A 21,637-nucleotide genomic window follows, 5' to 3' on the forward strand; every position below is an offset into this window, starting at 1 on the left:
TTCATCCATTTAATCATTCACATTTAGTAATATTCAAATTAGGTAGTCAAATTCAATTAGCAATATCCAAATCATGTGGTCAAATTAAATTAGCGATATTCAAATAACGTAATCAAATTAAATTAGCAATATTCAAATCACGTAATCAAATTAAATTAGCAATATTCAAATCACGTAATCAAATTAAATTAGCAATATTGAAATTATGTAGTAAAATTCAATTAGCAATATTCAAATCACGTAATCAAATTAAATTAACAACATGCAAATTAGGTATCCAATCAAATTTAATCAAATTCATTTCCCAATCTCCAAGTCATTTACAAAATACTATTCAATCAATCAATCACATTTATTTATAAAGCCCTTTTTACGTCAACCGATGTCACAAAGTGTTATACAGAATCCCAGCCTAAATCCCCAAACAGCAAGCAACGCAGATGTTCCTAGCACGGTGGCTAGGAAAAACTCCCTAGGAAGAGGTTAAGGTAAGACTCAACAAAGGCTAAATTTGATGAATCTATATAATAAGTTAATAGACTAGCATCCTGTCCAGGGGAAGAACTTGTACATCAAGCTGCCTCACACTACAGAAACAGGAGATAGGCTTCTGCTCCTATGAGCCGTTCTGGGTCAGACAAGCCAGGGGGATAATAGCGGACAATATTGCACTCCTATTTGCCTTGTCTTCATTTTAAGCCTACTAGAAAGTGTGTTCCCTCAGGCCTGGAGGGAAGCAAACGTTATTACCCTACCTAAGAATAGTAAAGCCCCCTTAACAGGCTGAAATACCCAACCAATCAGCCTGTTACCAACCCTTAGTAAAGTTTTGGAAAAAATTGTGTTTGACCAGATACAATGCTATTTTACTGTAAACAAATAGACAACAGACTTTCAGCACGCTTATAGGGAAAGACATTCAACAAGCACAGCATGTACACAAATGACTGATGATTGGCTGAGAGAAATTGATGATAAAAAGATTGGGGGGGGGAGCTGTTTTGTTAGACTTCAGTACGGATTTTGACATTATCGATCATAGTCTGTTGCTGGAAAAACATATGTTTTATGGCTTTGAGTAAAGCCAGTGTGTCTATGTATGAGGATGACTCAACACTCTACATGTCAGCTACTACAGCGACTGAAATGACAGCAACACTTAACAAAGAGCTGCAGTTAGTTTCAGAATGGGTGGAATAAGTTAGTCCTAAATATTTCTAAAACTAAAAGCATTTTATTTGGGACAAATCATTCACTAAACCCTAAACCTCAACTAAACCTTGTAATGAATAATGTTGAAATTGAGCAGGTTGAGGTGACTAAACTGCTTGGAGTAACCCTGGATTGTAAACTGTCATGGTCAAAACATATTGATACAACAGTAGCTAAGATGGGGAGAAGTCTGTCCATAATAAAGCGTTACTCTGCCTTCTTAACAACACTATCAACAAGGCAGGTCCTACAGGCCCTAGTTTTGTCGCACCTGGACGACTGTTCAGTCGTGTGGTCAGGTGCCACAAAGAGGGACTTAGGAAAATTACAGTTGTCTCAGAACAGGGCAGCACGGCTGGCCCTTGGATGTACACAGAGAGCTAACATTAATAATATACATGTAAATCTCTCCTGGCTCAAAGTGGAGGAGAGATTGACTACATCACTACTTGTATTTATGAGAGGTATTGACTTGTTGAATGCGCCGAGCTGTCTGTCTAAACTACTGGCACACAGCTCGGACATCTATTGCACAAGACATGACACCAGAGGTCTCTTCACAGTCCCCAAGTCCAGAACAGACTATGGGAGACGCACAGTACTACATAGAGCCATGACTACATGGAACTCTATTCCACATCAACAACTGACACTCACGAAGCATCGTTACCCATCGCGCCACAAAAGCCGCGGCACTTGTCGCACAAGGGGAACAACTACTTAAGGTCGCAGAGCGAGTGACGTCACCGATTGGAACGCTATTAGCGCGCACCACCGCTAACTAACCAGCCATTTCACATCGGTTACATATACACATGTACACATGGATTTTGTGTTATAGATATGTAGTAGTGGGGTAGGGGCCTGAGGGCACACACTTAATATGTTAAGACATCTGTTATAAATGTATTGTAATGTTTTAAACATGTAGAACTGCCTTAATTTTGCTGGACCCCAGGAAGAGTAGTGGGGATCCATAATAAATACAAATACAAAGGCTTGTGCAAGGCTACTGTGACGGAGAAGTCCATCACTGGCCGCAGGCAGCATTTGGTACACGAACACACACACACTCAGCGCGCCTCCCTGCTCCGTTATCAGCTACGTTAATAATGTGGGTCGACACACCAGTTAACGTCCCTATCTTAGTACATACATTTTACACTTACCTCCCGTCGGTAACCGGTTATGGTATAAAGAGTATACAGATAAGCATTCATGTTTAATTGAAGCAACGTTTATTATACAAATCGATGTTAGGGATGAGCACGTTGTTTGTTTGTTTGTTTGTTCTGTTCCTCTCTCTCTCTCCAACGCTGTAGCTTCCGGGTATGCTGGATAAGGACCCGAGCTAAGGGAATCGGGCTGACTTTGTAGTGCCTGTCCCGAATGGCTCGTTAATGTAAAGGGGCATATTAAAAGACACCATGTCAGTAGTGTTATGATTTTGTAAATGTTATATTGGGATATTGTTTCATAAAAAAATGTGTTGCAATGTATATACTTTAGTATGTTTGGTTGAATGGAAAATATAGGTTTGAATAGGTAAGTGCTTAATTAATGAGTGTTAATTGTTCTGATGGGAGGGTCTACCCCTACAAAAGGAGCCTCTCTTTCAGTTCATTGAAGAGGCATTTTGGATTGAGCTGTGGATGGGGGCAGCATTGTTTTTAGCTGTCCCTAGCAGGTATACTTTGAATGGCAGTACTGTTACTTTTCCGGAATCACTATGTAAATAAGCACAGAAGAACGTTTGCGGGTCTGCCATCTTTTTTATTTTGATAGAGGTTAGGTTTTCCAGTTTAGCCTTCTGGCCTACTCTATGTGACAGCTACTTACTTACATAACTATGTACATTTTGCAATATGAAAAGCATATGATGAACAACAGAGGGTTTATACTTGTATCCAATCAATCAAAGCTCATCATCAAAACCCAATAGACATCTGATATTAGACATGATCATGTCTCTAAATGAAACAACAACAACAGGAACCTTATTCTGGTTTCATATATACAATTTGATTTCATGAGGATGAAACAAAAACACAAATTATGAGTCAAAAACACAAATCAGAACACAGCCTCTCTATTCTCTCATGTGATTTCAGGTCCTCTGATTGGGAAAATGTCTTTCCACAATGAGAGCAGTGGTATGTCTTCTCCTCCTGTGTATGTATTCTTTCATGCTTATTCAGCTGCCGTAACCAGTTAAATCTCTTTCCACACTGGGAGCAGTGGTAGGGCTTATCCTCACGTGTGTGTGTCCTGTCATGCCTATTCAAGGCTTCTAACTGGGAAAAACTCATTCCACACAGCGAACATTGGTAGAGCTTTTCCTTTTTTTGTGTGTGTATTCGTTCATGCGTTTTCAGGGTCCCTAACCACCTAAAACTCTTTCCACAATGGGAACAGGGGTAAGACTTCTCTCGTGTGTGTGCTTTTTCATGCAGTTTCAGAATCCCTAACAACCTAAAACTCTTTCCACAGTGGGAACAGTGGTAAGGCCTCTCTCCTGTGTGTGTCCTCTCATGCATTTTCAGGCCCACTAACCATGTAAATGTCTTTCCACATTTGGAGCAGTGGTAAGGCTTCTCTCCAGAGTGTATTCGCTTATGACTTTTCAGGCTCCCTAACTGACTAAAACTCTTTCCACACTGGGAACAGTGGTAAGGCTTTTCTCCTGTGTGTGTTCTCTTATGACCTTTCAGGCTCCCTAACTGACTAAAACTCTTTCCACACTGGAAACAGTGGTAAGGCTTTTCTCCTGTGTGTGTTCTCTCATGTAATTTTAGGTGTTGTGATCGGTTAAAACTTTTTCCACACTGGGAGCAGTGGTGTCGTCTCGCTGGTTTGGACGTCTCTGGGTCTGGTTCCCCTGAATGACTCTCCCCGCTGTCAGAGTGAGAGTCTGGTCGCTCTCCTGCTAAAGACAAAGTATTTAGTTAAATACTAAACAGAGCCCTGAATGAAACCTTCCTATGTGGTTTAATGGGCGATAGGTAGCCTAGAGGTTAAGATCAAGATAAAAAACTATTGAATCAATTTTAGAATAAGGCAGTAACATAAAACAACATTTTGAAAAAGTCAAGGGGTCTGAATACTTTACGAATGCACTGTATATCTGGCCTTGTGTATTGGGTTATTGTCCTGCTGAAAGGTGAATTTGTTTCTCAGTTTTCCTCCAGGATTTTGCCTGTACTTAGAGCTATTCGGTTTCTTTTTATACTTAGTCCTTGCAGGTGACAAGCATACCCATAACATGATGCAGCCACCACCTTGAACATATGTGGTACTCATTGATGTGTTGTGTTGGATTTTCCCCAAACATAAAGTTAACTTCTTTCTTTACTTTAGTTCCTTATTGCAAACAGCATGCATGTTTTGGAATATTTTGATTCTGTACAGGCTTCCCTTTCACTCTGTCATTTAGGTTAGTATTGTGGAGTGACTACAACGTTTCTTTTCCCACCCTCGGTTACATTCCTGGGCATAACGCCATCTTTCTGATTGTGCCTTGCCCGTTCTCATATAGGCATATAAACAGAACCAAGCAAGACATTATTTCACTCCAAAAGACCATTTATTTTCATATGTGATAGCAAATGGCTGCTTCATTCACTCCTGAATTCTTATTTATATCGAACCCCTGTGTCCGTGGGGAGCGTCTGTAAAGCCTACAGGGAGAGGAGCTTCCTCTCTTTCCTTCCTTCACTCCTGAATTCTTATTTATATCGAACCCCTGTGTCCGTGGGGAGCGTCTGTAAAGCCTACAGGGAGAGGAGCTTCCTCTCTTTCCTTCCTTCACTCCTGAATTCTTATTTATATCGAACCCCTGTGTCCGTGGGGAGCGTCTGTAAAGCCTACAGGGAGAGGAGCTTCCTCTCTTTCCTTCCTTCACTCCTGAATTCTTATTTATATCGAACCCCTGTGTCCGTGGGGAGCGTCTGTAAAGCCTACAGGGAGAGGAGCTTCCTCTCTTTCCTTCCTTCACTCCTGAATTCTTATTTATATCGAACCCCTGTGTCCGTGGGGGAGCGTCTGTAAAGCCTACAGGGAGAGGAGCTTCCTCTCTTTCCTTCCTTCACTCCTGAATTCTTATTTATATCGAACCCCTGTGTCCGTGGGGAGCGTCTGTAAAGCCTACAGGGAGAGGAGCTTCCTCTCTTTCCTTCCTTCACTCCTGAATTCTTATTTATATCGAACCCCTGTGTCCGTGGGGAGCGTCTGTAAAGCCTACAGGGAGAGGAGCTTCCTCTCTTTCCTTCCTTCACTCCTGAATTCTTATTTCTATCCAACCCCTGTCTGTTTGTGGGCCGGGATCAGTCATTGTTATTTTCTTTTGACCCGCCTAGACTCACTAACAGAATATCCCAGGGAACTGAACAGTAATGACCAAATCATGATCTGTTGAATTGTTTATACTATGTCCCTATCAAACAGCGACTGGACAAACATTATTAGGTTTTACATGTATTTATTTGTATTTCACCATAATTGGTTTTGTTCGGTCTATTATCCTCCTTTTCTAGTCCAGTAGACTAGATTTGACATTTAGATTATGGGACAAGAATAGAGGGAGCCCTGTGGATGGGCCATTAGAATATAGGGAGCCTTGTGGATGGGCCATTAGAATATAGGGAGCCCTGCGGATGGGCCATTAGAATACAGGGAGCCTTGTGGATGGTCTGTTAGAATATAGGGAGCCCTGCGGATGGGCCATTAGAATACAGGGAGCCTTGTGGATGGTCTATTAGAATATAGGGAGCCCTGCGGATGGGCCATTAGAATACAGGGAGCCTTGTGGATGGTCTATTAGAATAGAGGGAGCCCTGTGGATGGGCCATTTGTTCTTGTCATGTCACAGCCCTGCAGCTGGATGCAGAACAGTTGGAGTCTACGAGAAAGAGATTGTTGTAAAGTACAATATAAATCACTCCTATTCTCTTTTTGGTGGGAGGGGAAGGTTTATATTAGCTGCAACCTGGGGAGGGCTCTTGGGAAATATAGTTTATTTTATTTTTTCATATTCTATGCTGATATTGACTACATCTATTAACTTTAAAATGGGATTGTACTACATAGTAATACCTACTATTACACGTGTGCTACACAGTAATACCTACTATTACACGTGTACTATATAGTAATACCTACTATTACACGTGTGCTATATAGTAATACCTACTATTACACGTGTGCAATATAGTAATACCTACTATTACACGTGTGCAATATAGTAATACCTACTATTTCACGTGTGCTATATAGTACTACCTACTATTTCACGTGTGCTATATAGTACTACCTACTATTACACGTGTGCTATATAGTACTACCTACTATTACACGTGTGCTATATAGTACTACCTACTATTACACGTGTGCTATATAGTAATGCCTACTATTACATGTGTACTATATAGTAATACCTACTATTACACGTGTACTATATAGTAATACCTACTATTACACGTGTATGCTGATATTGACTATATAGTACTACTTACTATGTGTACTTATTCCCTCCTGAATCCGAGAATCTTCTGACCGGGTTTTCTGGAAAACCAGGGAATTCATGGAAAGTTACCAGATTTATGCAATCCTACTTCCTATGAGTTTTAAGCCAGACTAGATCCCTCCATAACCTGAGTTCAGAACATTTGAGGTCAAGTTTTCAGAATATTTCCAATATTTAAAAAACACTTATGTTCATCATAATAATAAATATACATTATATATACAGCAGTATGTGGACACCCATTCAAATGAGTGGATTCAGCTATTTCAGCCACACCCGTTGCTGGCAGGTGTATAAAATCGAGCACACAGCCATGCAATCTCCATAGACAAACATTGGCAGTAGAATGGCCTTACTGAAGAGCTCAGTGACTTTCAACATGGCAACGTCATAGGATGCCACCTTTCCAACAAGTCAGTTCATCAAATTTCTGCCCTGCTAGAGCTGCCCCGGTCAACTGTAAGTACTGTTATTGTGAAGGGGAAACGTCTAGGAGCAACAACGGCTCAGCCGCAAAGTGGTAGGCCACACAAACTCACAGAACGAGACCGCCGAGTGCTGAAGCACGTAGCGTGTAAAAATAGTCTGTCCTCAGCTGCAACACTCACTACTGAGTTCCAAACTGCCTCTGAAAGCAACATCAGCACAAGAACTGTTAGTTGGAAGCTTCATGAAATGGGTTTCCATGGCCGAGCAGCCGCAGACAAGCCTAAAATCAACATGCGCAATGCCGTCGGCTGGAGTGGTGTAAAGCTCGCCACCATTGGACTCTGGAGCAGTGGAAATGCGTTCTCTGGAGGGATGAATCACGCTTCACCATCTGGCAGTCCAACAGACAAATCTGGGTTTGGCAGATGACAGGAGAACGCTACCTGCCCCAAAGCATAGGGCCAACTGTAAGGTTTGATGAAGAAGGCATAATGGTCTGCTTTTCATGGTTCGGGCCCCTTGAAGGGAAATAGTATTTATAAATATTTTTACCCCCTTTTTGTCCCGTATTTAGTGATTTCCAATTGGTAGTTACAGTCTTGTCCCATCGCTGCAACTCCCGTACGGACTCAGGAGAGACGAAGGTCGAGAGTCATGCGTCCTCCGAAAACATGACCCTGCCAAGCCACACTGCTTCTTGACACACTGCTCGCTTAACCCGGAAGCCAGCCGCACCAATGTGTCAGAGGAAACACTGTACAACTGGCGACGGCATCAGCGTGCATGCGCCCTGCCCACCACAAGGAGTCGCTAGAGCGCGATGGGACAAGAACATCCCGGCTGGCTAAACCCTCCCCTAACCCGGACGATGCTGGGCCAATTCTGTGCTTCAAACTTCGTGGCAACAGTTTGATGAAGGCTCTTTCCTTGTTTCAGAATGACAAAGCCCCCCGTGAACAAAGCGAGGTCCAGGCTGAAAGAGACAGCAGCATGGAAGTATTATACATATTATACCTCCTCCCTTGTGGACATGTAACGATCAAAACACTTCAAGTTTTCAAGTTGATAGAGAGAAGTGGAGTTATTACAGTTTAATTGAAGACAATTATTTTTATTTTTAACAAAGATGGAATTTTATTTAATCTTTAGAGATATTTTTTATTTGTTGTTTATCTTTACTCAAACGTACGAGAGACGGACATGATTTGAGTTAATGGTTAATGGACTTTGAGTTTGGCGTCGATCAGATGTTTGGTTCATGAGAAGATATGGCGGAGGTCATAGGCTCATGAGGCAAATACGTTCACTATGATGAGAAACACTTGTACCAAGGTTCTAGGTTGTACGTCAAACAGGGTGGCGGGCTGAACCTTCTACTTTGAATGCTTCTTACAGTGCCACCTATGGGCCAATCTGTGCCGTTTTTTTGGTGTTTGAGTAGTAGTGTTCACATACAGTACTTCAATATTGTCGAAGAATAATTTTTTCAAACAATCGGGCATTGAGATATTTGCAACAAGTGCGAAATAATAATAAAGAAAACATATTGTTTGTTTTATTTCACCTTTATTTTAGTGGGGAGACCCATTGAGATACAGATCTATTACAAGGGAGCCCTGCTTCACTGCCACTTATAACCACTAACAGCACAGCTTCAAATCTAATCTATTACAAGGGAGCCCTGCTTCACTGCCACTTATCACCACTAACAGTAAAGCTTCAAATCTAATCTATTACAAGGGAGCCCTGCTTCACTGCCACTTATCACCACTAACAGTAGAGCTTCAAATCTAATCTATTACAAGGGAGCCCTGCTTCACTGCTACATATCACCACTAACAGTAGAGCTTCAAATCTAATCTATTACAAGGGAGCCCTGCTTCACTGCTACATATCACCACTAACAGTAGAGCTTCAAATCTAATCTATTACAAGGGAGCCCTGCTTCACTGCCACATATCACCACTAACAGTAGAGCTTCAAATCTAATCTATTACAAGGGAGCCCTGCTTCACTGCTACATATCACCACTAACAGTAGAGCTTCAAATCTAATCTATTACAAGGGAGCCCTGCTTCACTGCTACATATCACCACTAACAGTAGAGCTTCAAATCTAATCTATTACAAGGGAGCCCTGCTTCACTGCCACTTATCACCACTAACAGTAAAGCTTCAAATCTAATCTATTACAAGGGAGCCCTGCTTCACTGCCACTTATCACCACTAACAGCACAGCTTCAAATCTAATCTATTACAAGGGAGCCCTGCTTCACTGCTACATATCACCACTAACAGTAGAGCTTCAAATCTAATCTATTACAAGGGAGCCCTGCTTCACTGCCACTTATCACCACTAACAGTAGAGCTTCAAATCTAATCTATTACAAGGGAGCCCTGCTTCACTGCTACATATCACCACTAACAGTAGAGCTTCAAATCTATTTTTGTTTCATGGTTAGAGGCTGAGCAGAGCTCTATAATAATAGATCATGTCATGTCTTTAGGCTGAGCAGAGCTCTATAATAATAGATAATGTCATGTCTTTAGGCTGAGCAGAGCTCTATAATAATAGATAATGTCATGTCTTTAGGCTGAGCAGAGCTCTATAATAATAGATAATGTCATGTCTTTAGGCTGAGCAGAGCTCTATAGATAATGTCATGTCTTTAGGCTGAGCAGAGCTCTATAATAATAGATAATGTCATGTTTATAGGCTGAACAGAGCTCTATAATAATAGATAATGTCATGTTTTTATGCAGAGCAGAGCTCTATAATAATAGATAATGTCATGTTTATAGGCTGAACAGAGCTCTATAATAATAGATAATGTCATGTCTTTAGGCTGAACAGAGCTCTATAGTAATAGATAATGTCATGTTTATAGGCTGAGCAGAGCTCTATAATAATAGATAATATCATGTCTTTAGGCTGAGCAGAGCTCTATAATAATAGATCATGTCATGTTTTTATGCAGAGCAGAGCTCTATAATAATAGATAATGCCATGTCTTTAGGCTGAGCAGAGCTCTATAATAATAGATAATGTCATGTTTTTATGCTGAGCAGAGCTCTATAATAATGGATAATGTCATGTCTTTAGGCTGAGCAGAGCTCTATAGATAATGTCATGTCTTTAGGCTGAGCAGAGCTCTATAATAATAGATAATGTCATGTTTTTGTGCAGAGCAGAGCTCTATAATAATAGATAATGTCATGTTTATAGGCTGAACAGAGCTCTATAATAATAGATCATGTCATGTCTTTAGGCTGAGCAGAGCTCTATAGTAATAGATAATGTCATGTATTTAGGCTGAGCAGAGCTCTATAATAATAGATAATGTCATGTCTTTAGGCTGAGCAGAGCTCTATAATAATAGATCATGTCATGTCTTTAGGCTGAGTAGAGCTCTATAGATAATGTCATGTCTTTAGGCTGAGCAGAGCTCTATAATAATAGATAATGTCATGTCTTTAGGCTGAGCAGAGCTCTATAATAATAGATCATGTCATGTCTTTAGGCTGAGCAGAGCTCTATAATAATAGATAATGTCATGTTTTTATGCAGAGCAGAGCTCTATAATAATAGATAATGCCATGTCTTTAGGCTGAGCAGAGCTCTATAATAATAGATAATGTCATGTCTTTAGGCTGAGCAGAGCTCTCTAGATAATGTCATGTCTTTAGGCTGAGCAGAGCTCTATAATAGATAATGTCATGTTTACAGGCTGAGCAGAGCTCTATAATAATAGATAATGTCATGTTTATAGGCTGAACAGAGCTCTATAATAATAGATCATGTCATGTCTACAGGCTGAGCAGAGCTCTATAATAATAGATAATGTCATGTCTTTAGGCTGAGCAGAGCTCTATAATAATAGATAATGTCATGTCTTTAGGCTGAGCAGAGCTCTATAATAATAGATCATGTCATGTCTTTAGGCTGAGCAGAGCTCTATAATAATAGATAATGTCATGTCTACAGGCTGAGCAGAGCTCTATAATAATAGATAATGTCATGTTTATAGGCTGAGCAGAGCTCTATAATAATAGATAATGTCGTGTCTTTAGGCTGAGCAGAGCTCTATAATAATAGATCATGTCATGTCTTTAGGCTGAGCAGAGCTCTATAATAATAGATAATGTCATGTCTACAGGCTGAGCAGAGCTCTATAATAATAATAGATAAGGTCATGTTTACAGGCTGAGCAGAGCTCTATAATAATAGATAATGTCATGTTTATAGGCTGAGCAGAGCTCTATAATAATAGATAATGTCATGTTTATTGGCTGAGCAGAGCTCTATAATAATAGATAATGTCATGTTACAGGCTGAGCAGAGCTCTATAATAATAGATAATGTCATGTTTATTGGCTGAGCAGAGCTCAATATTAACAGATATTGTGATGTTTACAGGCTGAGCAGAGCTCTATAATAATAGATAATGTCATGTTTATAGGCTGAGCAGAGCTCTATAATAATAGATAATGTCATGTTTTTAGGCTGAGCAGAGCTCTATAATAATAGATAATGTCATGTTTACAGGCTGAGCAGAGCTCTATAATAATAGATAATGTCATGTTTATAGGCTGAGCAGAGCTCTATAATAATAGATGATGTCATGTCTACAGGTCTCTTTGCTGATGCTGCGTTTGACTTTGAATCTGAGTTTGCATGAACTCAGGCTGGCTGGGCTGGCCCATCTTGGTAGGGGGGCCAGCCCATCTTGGTAGGGGGGCCAGCCCATCTTGGTAGGGGGGGCCAGCCCATCTTGGTAGGGGGCCGGCTATTGCCCACTGATCAGCTAAAGGCTCATTATAGATTCAGTAACCCAATACATCATCAAACTGTACTGATCTCTATCAGAGATTCAGTAACTGTCACGTCCTGACCTTAGTAAGATGTTATTTTCTATGGTAGAGTAGGTCAGGGCGTGACAGCGGGTGTTTTTCTATGTTTTGTATTTCTATGTTCATGTTCTAGTTTTGTATTTCTATGTTGGTTTTGTTTGGCATGATCTCCAATTAGAGGCAGCTGGTCCTCGTTGTCTCTAATTGGAGATCATACTTAAGTAGGGTTTTTTTCCACCTGGGTTTGTGGGAAATTATTTTGGAGTAGTGTATGTTTCACCTCTGTGTCACGGTTTGTTGTTTTGTTACTTCAGTTTATTGTTTATGTATCGCATAGTTTCACAGTGAAAATAAAATGTGGAACGACACACACACACTGCACTTTGGTCGGCTTCTCCTTTCGACAACCGTGACAGTAACCCAATACATCATCAAACTGTACTGATCTCTATCAGAGATTCAGTAACCCAACACATCATCAAACTGTACTGATCTCTATCAGAGATTCAGTAACCCAATACATCATCAAACTGTACTGATCTCTATCAGAGATTCAGTAACCCAATACATCATCAAACTGTACTGATCTCTATCAGAGATTCAGTAACCCAATACATCATCAAACTGTACTGATCTCTATCAGACGTGGATAAGTGTAGTTCTAAGGTATTGTATATGTATTTCTATGTTGAAAAGGATTCACAGGGAAAATGGCATAACATGATATGCCGTTTAAGTATCTAAATATGTGGGATATGGATCAACAACTGGGATATCTAACAACACTATAGGTAGGTGTTATAACAGGTGGGATATCTAACAACACTATAGGTAGGTGTTATAACAGGTGGGATATCTAACAACACTATAGGTAGGTGTTATAACAGGTGGGATATCTAACAACACTATAGGTAGGTGTTACAACAGGTGGGATATCTAACAACACTATAGGTAGGTGTTATAACAGGTGGGATATCTAACAACACTATAGGTAGGTGTTATAACAGGTGGGTTATCTAACAACACTATAGGTAAGTGTTATAACAGGTGGGATATCTAACAACACTATAGGTAGGTGTTATAACAGGTGGGATATCTAACAACACTATAGGTAAGTGTTATAACAGGTGGGATATCTAACAACACTATAGGTAAGTGTTATAACAGGTGGGATATCTAACAACACTATAGGTAAGTGTTATAACAGGTGCACGTGTCAAAATGGGGGGATATCCTTCTTTAAGTGGCAGTGTTGCTCTTTGCTGAAACACAAACTCCAGACTGTGGCTTTATGTTAATTAAATAGGGTTTTTACACCCATATTTATTGACAACCCCTACTTAATCAGATAACTCTTGGTTTACAAAATAATCTATACAATCGGTGAAAGCAGTGGTCCTAGTAAATAATGAAAGTTACCAGCACAGCACACCCATTGACGATACATTAGAATTAGCTTATTATCATTACTGAAATGAAGGTTGTCATTACCGAAACGGGCCTAAAAATGATGCGGTAAAGAGAAATGTGTGTTTTAGTAATGAGAGGCCCTTAGCTTCATCTGGAAGTAATAGGAGACAGACATGAGTCAGCAAACTGTTTACCACATCACTCAAGCCCATTCATGTCTCCATGTTGGTAAGGTAATGGGTCTCTAAGTGTTTACCACATCACTAAAGCCCATTCATGTCTCCATGTTGGTAAGGTAATGGTTCTCTAAGTGTTTACCACATCACTAAAGCCCATTCATGTCTCCATGTTGGTAAGGTAATGGGTCTCTAAGTGTTTACCACATCACTAAAGCCCATTCATGTCTCCATGTTGGTAAGGTAATGGTCCTCTAAGTGTTTACCACATCACTAAAGCCCATTCATGTCTCCATGTTGGTAAGGTAATGGGTCTCTAAGTGTTGACCACATCACTAAAGCCCATTCATGTCTCCATGTTGGTAAGGTAAAGGGTCTCTAAGTGTTTACCACATCACTAAAGCCCATTCATGTCTCCATGTTGGTAAGGTAATGGTTCTCTAAGTGTTTACCACATCACTAAAGCCCATTCATGTCTCCATGTTGGTAAGGTAATGAGTCTCTAAGTATTTACCACATCACTAAAGCCCATTCATGTCTCCATGTTGGTAAGGTAATGGTTCTCTAAGTGTTTACCACATCACTAAAGCCCATTCATGTCTCCATGTTGGTAAGGTAATGGTTCTCTAAGTGTTGACCACATCACTAAAGCCCATTCATGTCTCCATGTTGGTAAGGTAATGGGTCTCTAAGTGTTGACCACATCACTAAAGCCCATTCATGTCTCCATGTTGGTAAGGTAATGGTTCTCTAAGTGTTTACCACATCACTAAAGCCCATTCATGTCTCCATGTTGGTAATGGTCCTCTAAGTGTTGACCACATCACTAAAGCCCATTCATGTCTCCATGTTGGTAAGGTAATGGTTCTCTAAGTGTTTACCACATCACTAAAGCCCATTCATGTCTCCATGTTGGTAAGGTAATGGTTCTCTAAGTGTTTACCACATCACTAAAGCCCATTCATGTCTCCATGTTGGTAAGGTAATGGTTCTCTAAGTGTTTACCACATCACTAAAGCCCATTCATGTCTCCATGTTGGTAAGGTAATGGTTCTCTAAGTGTTTACCACATCACTAAAGCCCATTCATGTCTCCATGTTGGTAAGGTAATGGTCCTCTAAGTGTTGACCACATCACTAAAGCCCATTCATGTCTCCATGTTGGTAAGGTAATGGTTCTCTAAGTGTTGACCACATCACTAAAGCCCATTCATGTCTCCATGTTGGTAAGGTAATGGTTCTCTAAGTGTTTACCACATCACTAAAGCCCATTCATGTCTCCATGTTGGTAAGGTAATGGTTCTCTAAGTTTTTCAAAAATTTGAGCTTTTTTGTCATTTTGGTATTGACAAGGTTCAGTGTCATAAAGGTTTTTTTTGAGAAAAGACTCATTCTGAACGCATATAAGTGAAAAATGTTAAATAACGTGTGCTCCTCTAAGGACTACTCCACTAGACGGTGCATCATGGGTGAATAAACGTTTTTACAGCAACTTGAACAAGTGTTACGGTAATGAGAAATATGTCCACAGACACTTTTCATGAGAATCACCTCTTTCACCACATGATTTAGAAACCTCATTTCAACTGTCCAGTGTTGCACACTATTTTCATTTATATAATAAAATGTTTAACAAACCACTTAATTTCAATAGCTCATTCACAATGTGACCTAGAAATCTAGAAACCGTTCACATGGTAGGTTTTCCCATAGGATTGTTCACCCTATGGTTTTCCAATAAAGCACTTCCACGTTTATAAATAAATATTAGTAACTTTTACATTTCAATAGCTGGTTTTCAAACATGTGACCTAGCAATATTCAAGGACTGAAGAGTTTGTGCCCCAGTTTTTAAGACCATACTTACTGGTGTTACTCAGGTCTCCCATCTCCTCTTCCTCTCCTTCCTCTTCTTTCAACATGAAAGTAATCTGTTCCTCTTCCTCCTCTTCTTTCAACGTGAAAGTAATCTGCCCCTCTTCCTCCTCCTTCTCTTCTTTCAACGTGAAAGTAATCTGCCCCTCCTCTTCCCCTCCTCCCTCCTCTTTCAACGTGAAAGTAATCTGCCCCTCTTCCTCTCCTTCCTCCTCCTCTTTCAACGTGACAGTAATCTCCCCCTCCTCCTTCACTCCGAAAACTCCTTCTTCCTCTTGTTTAACAGTAACATCCTCCTCCTCTTTCACTTCAAAAGCTTCTTTCTCTTCTGTCACTGTAACTTCTTTCTCTTCTTCTTTCACTGTAAAAGCCTCATCCTCTACTTCTTGTTTAACTGTGACGGCCCCCTCTTCTTTAGCAGGAGTGGAGTAGTTTAGTGAACTCATGGTCGGGGATGTTAGCTAGCTAGCTACTTAGCATTAGCGATTAGCCTAGTGCAAAGCTAATTTGGGAAGCCAGCTACCTGATAAACAACGTAAATAATACATTAAATGGACCAGCAAGTAGACAAAACAGAAGTATGTTTAAAACACAGTGACTAATGTACATCAAAACAGCCTAAAAACATTTAATGTTTTCGGCTACGGAGGTGGCCGACTAACTGTTGTTCCTGTTGAAGAAGTGTCCCGTCCGCTACATTAGACGTCACACTGGCAGCATCGCCTAAAATATGCACATCGCCATCTGCTGATTGGAGTGGGTAACGCAGGTGATAATAAAAATAAAACAATTTTTTTGGGGGGGGGGTTTAATCGAAGTGTAATATTATATGTAAACGTACAAATGAACCGTGTGTTGATGGATTAGTGCAGATTTTTTTAATGAGAGAATTTAAATACTGTACTACACAACAGTAGTAGGCTTGATGGCCTGATTACCAACAATGACGTGACATCTACAGCAGGGGTGGGAACCCCAGTCCTCAGGAGCCTGATTGATGTCACACTTTTTCTCCATCCCTAGCAAACACAGCTGATTAATCAAACTGCATTCTAAACTGAAGATCATGATTAGGTGATTATTGGAGTCAGGTGTGTTAGCTGGGGCTGGGGCAAAACTGTGACACCAATCAGGCGCCCGAGGACTGGAATTGCCCCCCACCCCCCAGGCCTACAGGGAGGAGGTGAGGGCCCTAGCGGATTGGTGCCAGGAAAATAATCTCTCCCTCAACTTAACCAAAACGAAAGAGCTGATCGAAAGAGCTGACCCCATCCACATCGACGGGACTGCAGTGAAGAAGGTGAAAAGCTTCAAGTTCCTTGGTGTACACATCACTGACAATCTGAAATGGTCCAGACAGTGTGGTGAAGAAGGCACAACCCTCCTGGTACTTTAGGTGTCCTGATGTCACAGGAAGGCCAAAAAGATCATCATGGACATCAACCACCCGAGCCACTGCCTGTTCACCCGGCTATCATCCAGAAGGCGAGGTCAGTACAGGTGCATCAAAGCTGGGACAGAGAGACTGAAAAACAGCTTCTATCTCAAGGCTATCAGACTGTTAAATAGCCATCACTAGCTGACTACCACCCAGTTACTCAACCCTGCAGCTTAGAGGCTGCGGCTCTATGTACATAGACATGGAATCACCGGTCACTTAAAACAAATGGGAAACTAGTCACTTTAATAATGTTTACATAATGTTGTACTCACTTTATGTATATACTGTATTCTACTATATTTTTGTCAATGCCACTCCGACATTTCTCGTCGTAATATTTATATATTTCTTAATTCCATTATTTTACTTTTAGATGTGTGTGTATTGTTGTAAATCGTTAGATACTACTGCGCTGTTGAAGCTAGGAACACAATCATATCTCTACACCCGCAATAACATCTGCTTATTATGTGTATGTGACCAATACAATTACATTTGATTTTACAGCGCATCCGCATGAGCATTAAAGCCCTAGTTCATGCAGGGCTCTATCGCCACACCAAACAAAAAAATGTCACTTTCTCTTAGGCCACTCTGTCGTTAATCTTTCCTAACGTCTCAAACTGAATTATTCCACTGTTCTATCGTTCGCTACATACTTCAGTCTGAGACTGACGTCATTGAAGTCGATTGTGGTGACGTCAACATGAGGGGTGTTACACAAAACAAAGTAATCAGCGATTGGCTCATCTCCAACCAATCAGAGTAGCAACTCCAATGACGATGTTTCAAACCTCCGCTCTGACCCAACCCATCGGTTTCTGGGACCAATCAGAACAGTTAGTGTTTCTGTTCTAGAAGTCGTGGTGGAAGTAAATCAAATCAAATCAAATGTATTTATATAGCCCTTCGTACATCAACTGATATCTCAAAGTGCTGTACAGAAACCCAGCCTAAAACCCCAAACAGCAAGCAATGCATGTGAAAGAAGCACGGTGGCCAGGAAAAACTCCCTAGAAAGGCCAAAAACCTAGGAAGAAACCTAGAGAGGAACCAGGCTATGAGGGGTGGCCAGTCCTCTTCTGGCTGTGCAGGGTGGATATTATAACAGAACATGGTCAAGATGTTAAAATGTTCATAAATGACCAGCATGGTCAAATAATAATAATCATAGTACTCTGTACTCTGATCCAGACTCATTGCGGAGAACAAACTAATGTTTGTGGCGTAGCGTTTGGACGGAGCAAGGAGATTGGTTAGCCTTCTGAAACAATAGAGTGCGCATTGTTGTACTTTTTACGATTGTTCGGCAGCTCTTTCGGCGTGGTGCAGGTGTAGTACGACTGTTTCATGAAGCGTGCTTGAGCAGTTCTTCCATTGTCGGGGGAAATTATAATGCTTATTAATGTTATTTGCATCCAAATAACAGTTGATTTTTCTACCACACCCACAACGGAAGCACAGGTGGAGGACTTCTGTGAGAGTTTGTTATTATACCTAATTTCGACCCTAGACCAACGAGGGAGTCTGCTGCAGTGTTGAGAGCGGTTGTATGAATCCAATCGTTACTTCAAGCAAAGCTCTTAACCCTGCCAAGCTGCTCTTAATTGTTCCCTTAGATGAATTGTGGACGTGACTGTGGAACGGTCTTATTCCGTTAGTACTTTTAGTATGTTGGTACCTTAGTCACATGCGATATCTCAGACAACACTGGCCTGATTTTGACGAAACTTGGGTGAATGATGCGTCTTGCCATAGAGATCTGGCATTTACAAAATGACACTGATTGGCCAGATGGTGGCGCTGATAATGTAAACTTTTGAAAGGTCACGCCCTTTCCACCCGTTTGACCTAAAGTCATCAGTACATAGGTCCCTTTCCTCACAAGGAACCAATTTGCCTCAGGGACCCATGGTCGTCACTAGTTACCACAGTCACAATGTCAGAAGGCCCGACTCCTCGACCAATCAGATGACCGGCTTCATAAGTGCCATTGGATCTTTAGTGACCACAGAGTTGGGACATCTGTTTTAAAGTCCCATCTTCTTCCATTTTGTTGAGGAACATTCCATTGTTAGTTAGTAATTCAACATGATTAAAATGAAATGAATGTTGTTAAAATGTATTTTATAAATTTCAATGACCAGTCTAAGCAATTACTGCCGCCTTGTAAATTCAGCCTCATATTCCCTTTGTTTGTCTTACCCCTCGGTGACATTCATATGTCTTTGTGCCAACAACTTGAAATGGAACCCCATTTAAAGAGGAGCCTTTTCCTCTCCCAACTGTTGTTTTCCTGTTAAAGGCTGGACGTCTGGTGAAGGTCAACAACATATATATTACTATTAGAATGAAAGACTTGTATGGAAACTAACAACGTTTCTCTATCCAGTAGAATAACTCCTCTGTGCTTGGAATGGAATCCCTGATGCCAGCTAGCGAACTCATTTTAGATGAGGCTATTAACAGTTAGCTACTAGGCATCTGAAAGAAGAGCATGCTACTTACCCTTTTGACCAAAATAATTGTCCTTTCTCAATGTTATGAATTTGAGTGACATTGCCAATTCTTGTTCCCGAATGTCATCAATCTACACACAATACCCCATAATGACAAAGCAAAAACTGGTTGTTTGAAATGTTAAAATTTCTAAAATAAAAATTACATATGACATTTACATAAATATTCAGAAGCACCTTGGGCAGCAATTACAGCCTCGAGTCTTCTTGGGTATGACGCTACAAGCTTGGCACAACAGTATTTGTGAAGTTTCTCCCATTTTTCTCTGCAGATCCTCTCAAGCTCTGTCAGGTTGGATGGGGAGCATCGCTGCACAGCTATTTTCAGGTCTCCAGAGATGTTCGATCAAGTTCAAGTCCGGGCTCTGGTTGGGCCACTCAATGACATTCAGAGACTTGTCCCGAAGCCGCTACTGCGTTGTCTTGGCTGTGTGCTTAGGGTTGTTGACCTGTTGGAAGGTGAACCTTCGCCCTTAGTCTGAGGTCCTGAGTGCTCTGGAGCAGGTTTTCATCAAGAATCTCTGTACTTTTCTCCGTTCATCTTTCCCTCGATCCTGACAAGTCTCACAGTCCCTGCCACGGAAAAACTTCCCCACAGCATGATGCTGCCACCACCATGCTTCACTGTAGGGATGGTGCCAGGTTTCCTCCAGACGTGACACTTGGCATTCAGGCCAAAGAGTTAAATCTTGGTTTCATCAGACCAGAGAATCTTGTTTTTCATGGTCTGAGAGTCTATAGGTACCTTTTGGCAAACTCCAAGTGGGCTGTTATGTGCCTTTTTACGGAGTGGCTTCTGTCTGTTCACTCGATTATAAAAGCCGGATTGGTGGAATTCTGCAGAGATGGTTGTCCTTCTGGAAGGTTCTCCCATCTCCACAGAGGAAGTCTGGAGCTCTGCCAGGAGTTCTTGGTCCCTGACCAAGGTCCTTCTCCCCTGATTGCTCAGTTCGGCCAGGTCTAGGAAGAGTCTTGGTGGTTCCAAATTCCTTAAATTTAAGAATGACGGATGCAACTGTGTTCAATGCTGCAGACATTTTTTGGTACCATTCTCCAGATCTGTGCCTCAACACAATCCTGTCACGGAGTGCTACGGACAATTCCTCCGACCTCATTGCTTGGTTTTTACTCTGACACGCACTGTCAACTGTACGACCTTATATAGACAAGTGTGTGCCTTTCCAAATCATGTCCAATTAATTAAAACAGGATGCACCTGAGATCAATTTCGAATCTTACAGCAAAGGGTCTGAATACTTATGTAAATAAGGTATGTCTTTTGTATTTTTAATACATTTGCAAACATTTCTAAAAACCCGTTTTCGCTTTGTCATTATGGGGTATTGTGATGTCATTATGGGGTATTGTGATGTCATTATGGGGTATTGTTTGTATATTGAGGATTTTATTTAATCAATTTTAGAATAAGGCTGTAACGTAACAAAATGTGGAAAAAGTCAAGGGGTCTGTATACTTTCGGAATGTCATTTAAACAAATGTTTTCCCGCAAATCTGAATACACTCCCTCATCTGATTGGTCAAGTATGCGGGCCTTCTGACTCTGTGGTAACTTTTGAATTTTGTAAAAACACTTAAAACGCTACTCTTCTGGCACCGAATGATCGATCTGCACCAAACTTGATATGTGGCATCTATGGCCAAAGGTCTCTAAACACCCATGTGCACTGTCACATAAAGACATATAAATCAGTCAAGGATATTCGTATTGTAACAACATTTGCAGACACTGTCAAGACTCAATATATTAAATAACATTCATATCAACCACACGGTGGAGCTATAATGGGCACATGTTTATATCTCTTGATCTATTTGACTCAGAGTGCTGAAATTTGGCACACATGCTCAGGGATATGAGTCTAGCTAACCCCAAAAATACCTGACACCACTGGCCTAACTTTGACGAAACTTGGGTGAATGATGAGTCTTTCCATTGATCCGGCATTTGCTAAATTACACTGATTGGCCAAAGAGGGCGCTGCATCACACGTGGGGGTCAAAATGTTTACTGTTATTTTTCTATTCAGTTCAAATCGCCATAAATTCAGCATCCGAACAGCACATAAGGCAATTTCATATTAATTCAAGTAGACTAACAGTAATATTAAAATGAACAGACTAGGTCTTTACTCCACCTGCATGGTGTAACAATACATATGTATATAATGAACATCCACTAGTGGC

General features: G+C 40.8%; 1 protein-coding gene across 2 annotated transcripts; it reads right to left on the minus strand.

Annotated features, from left to right (window-relative positions):
- Positions 1 to 2,964: 2,964 nt before the first annotated feature.
- Positions 2,965 to 16,520, minus strand: LOC123725379 (zinc finger protein 664). 2 transcript variants are annotated; one of them, XM_045690535.1, is made up of 2 exons: positions 15,465 to 16,520; positions 2,965 to 4,135 (listed from the first exon to the last, which is right to left on the minus strand). In XM_045690535.1, exons 1-2 carry the CDS (start codon positions 15,916 to 15,918, stop codon positions 3,273 to 3,275), a joined length of 1,317 nt encoding a protein of 438 aa, XP_045546491.1. In that variant the 5' UTR covers positions 15,919 to 16,520; the 3' UTR covers positions 2,965 to 3,272. The 2 variants fall into 2 exon arrangements, with proteins under 2 accessions (XP_045546491.1, XP_045546490.1); XM_045690534.1 differs by having other exon boundaries at positions 2,965 to 4,138.
- Between the last annotated feature and the right edge of the window lie 5,117 nt (positions 16,521 to 21,637).

Source organism: Salmo salar, chromosome ssa12, assembly GCF_905237065.1.
Source record: "Salmo salar chromosome ssa12, Ssal_v3.1, whole genome shotgun sequence".
NCBI lineage: Eukaryota > Metazoa > Chordata > Actinopteri > Salmoniformes > Salmonidae > Salmo > Salmo salar.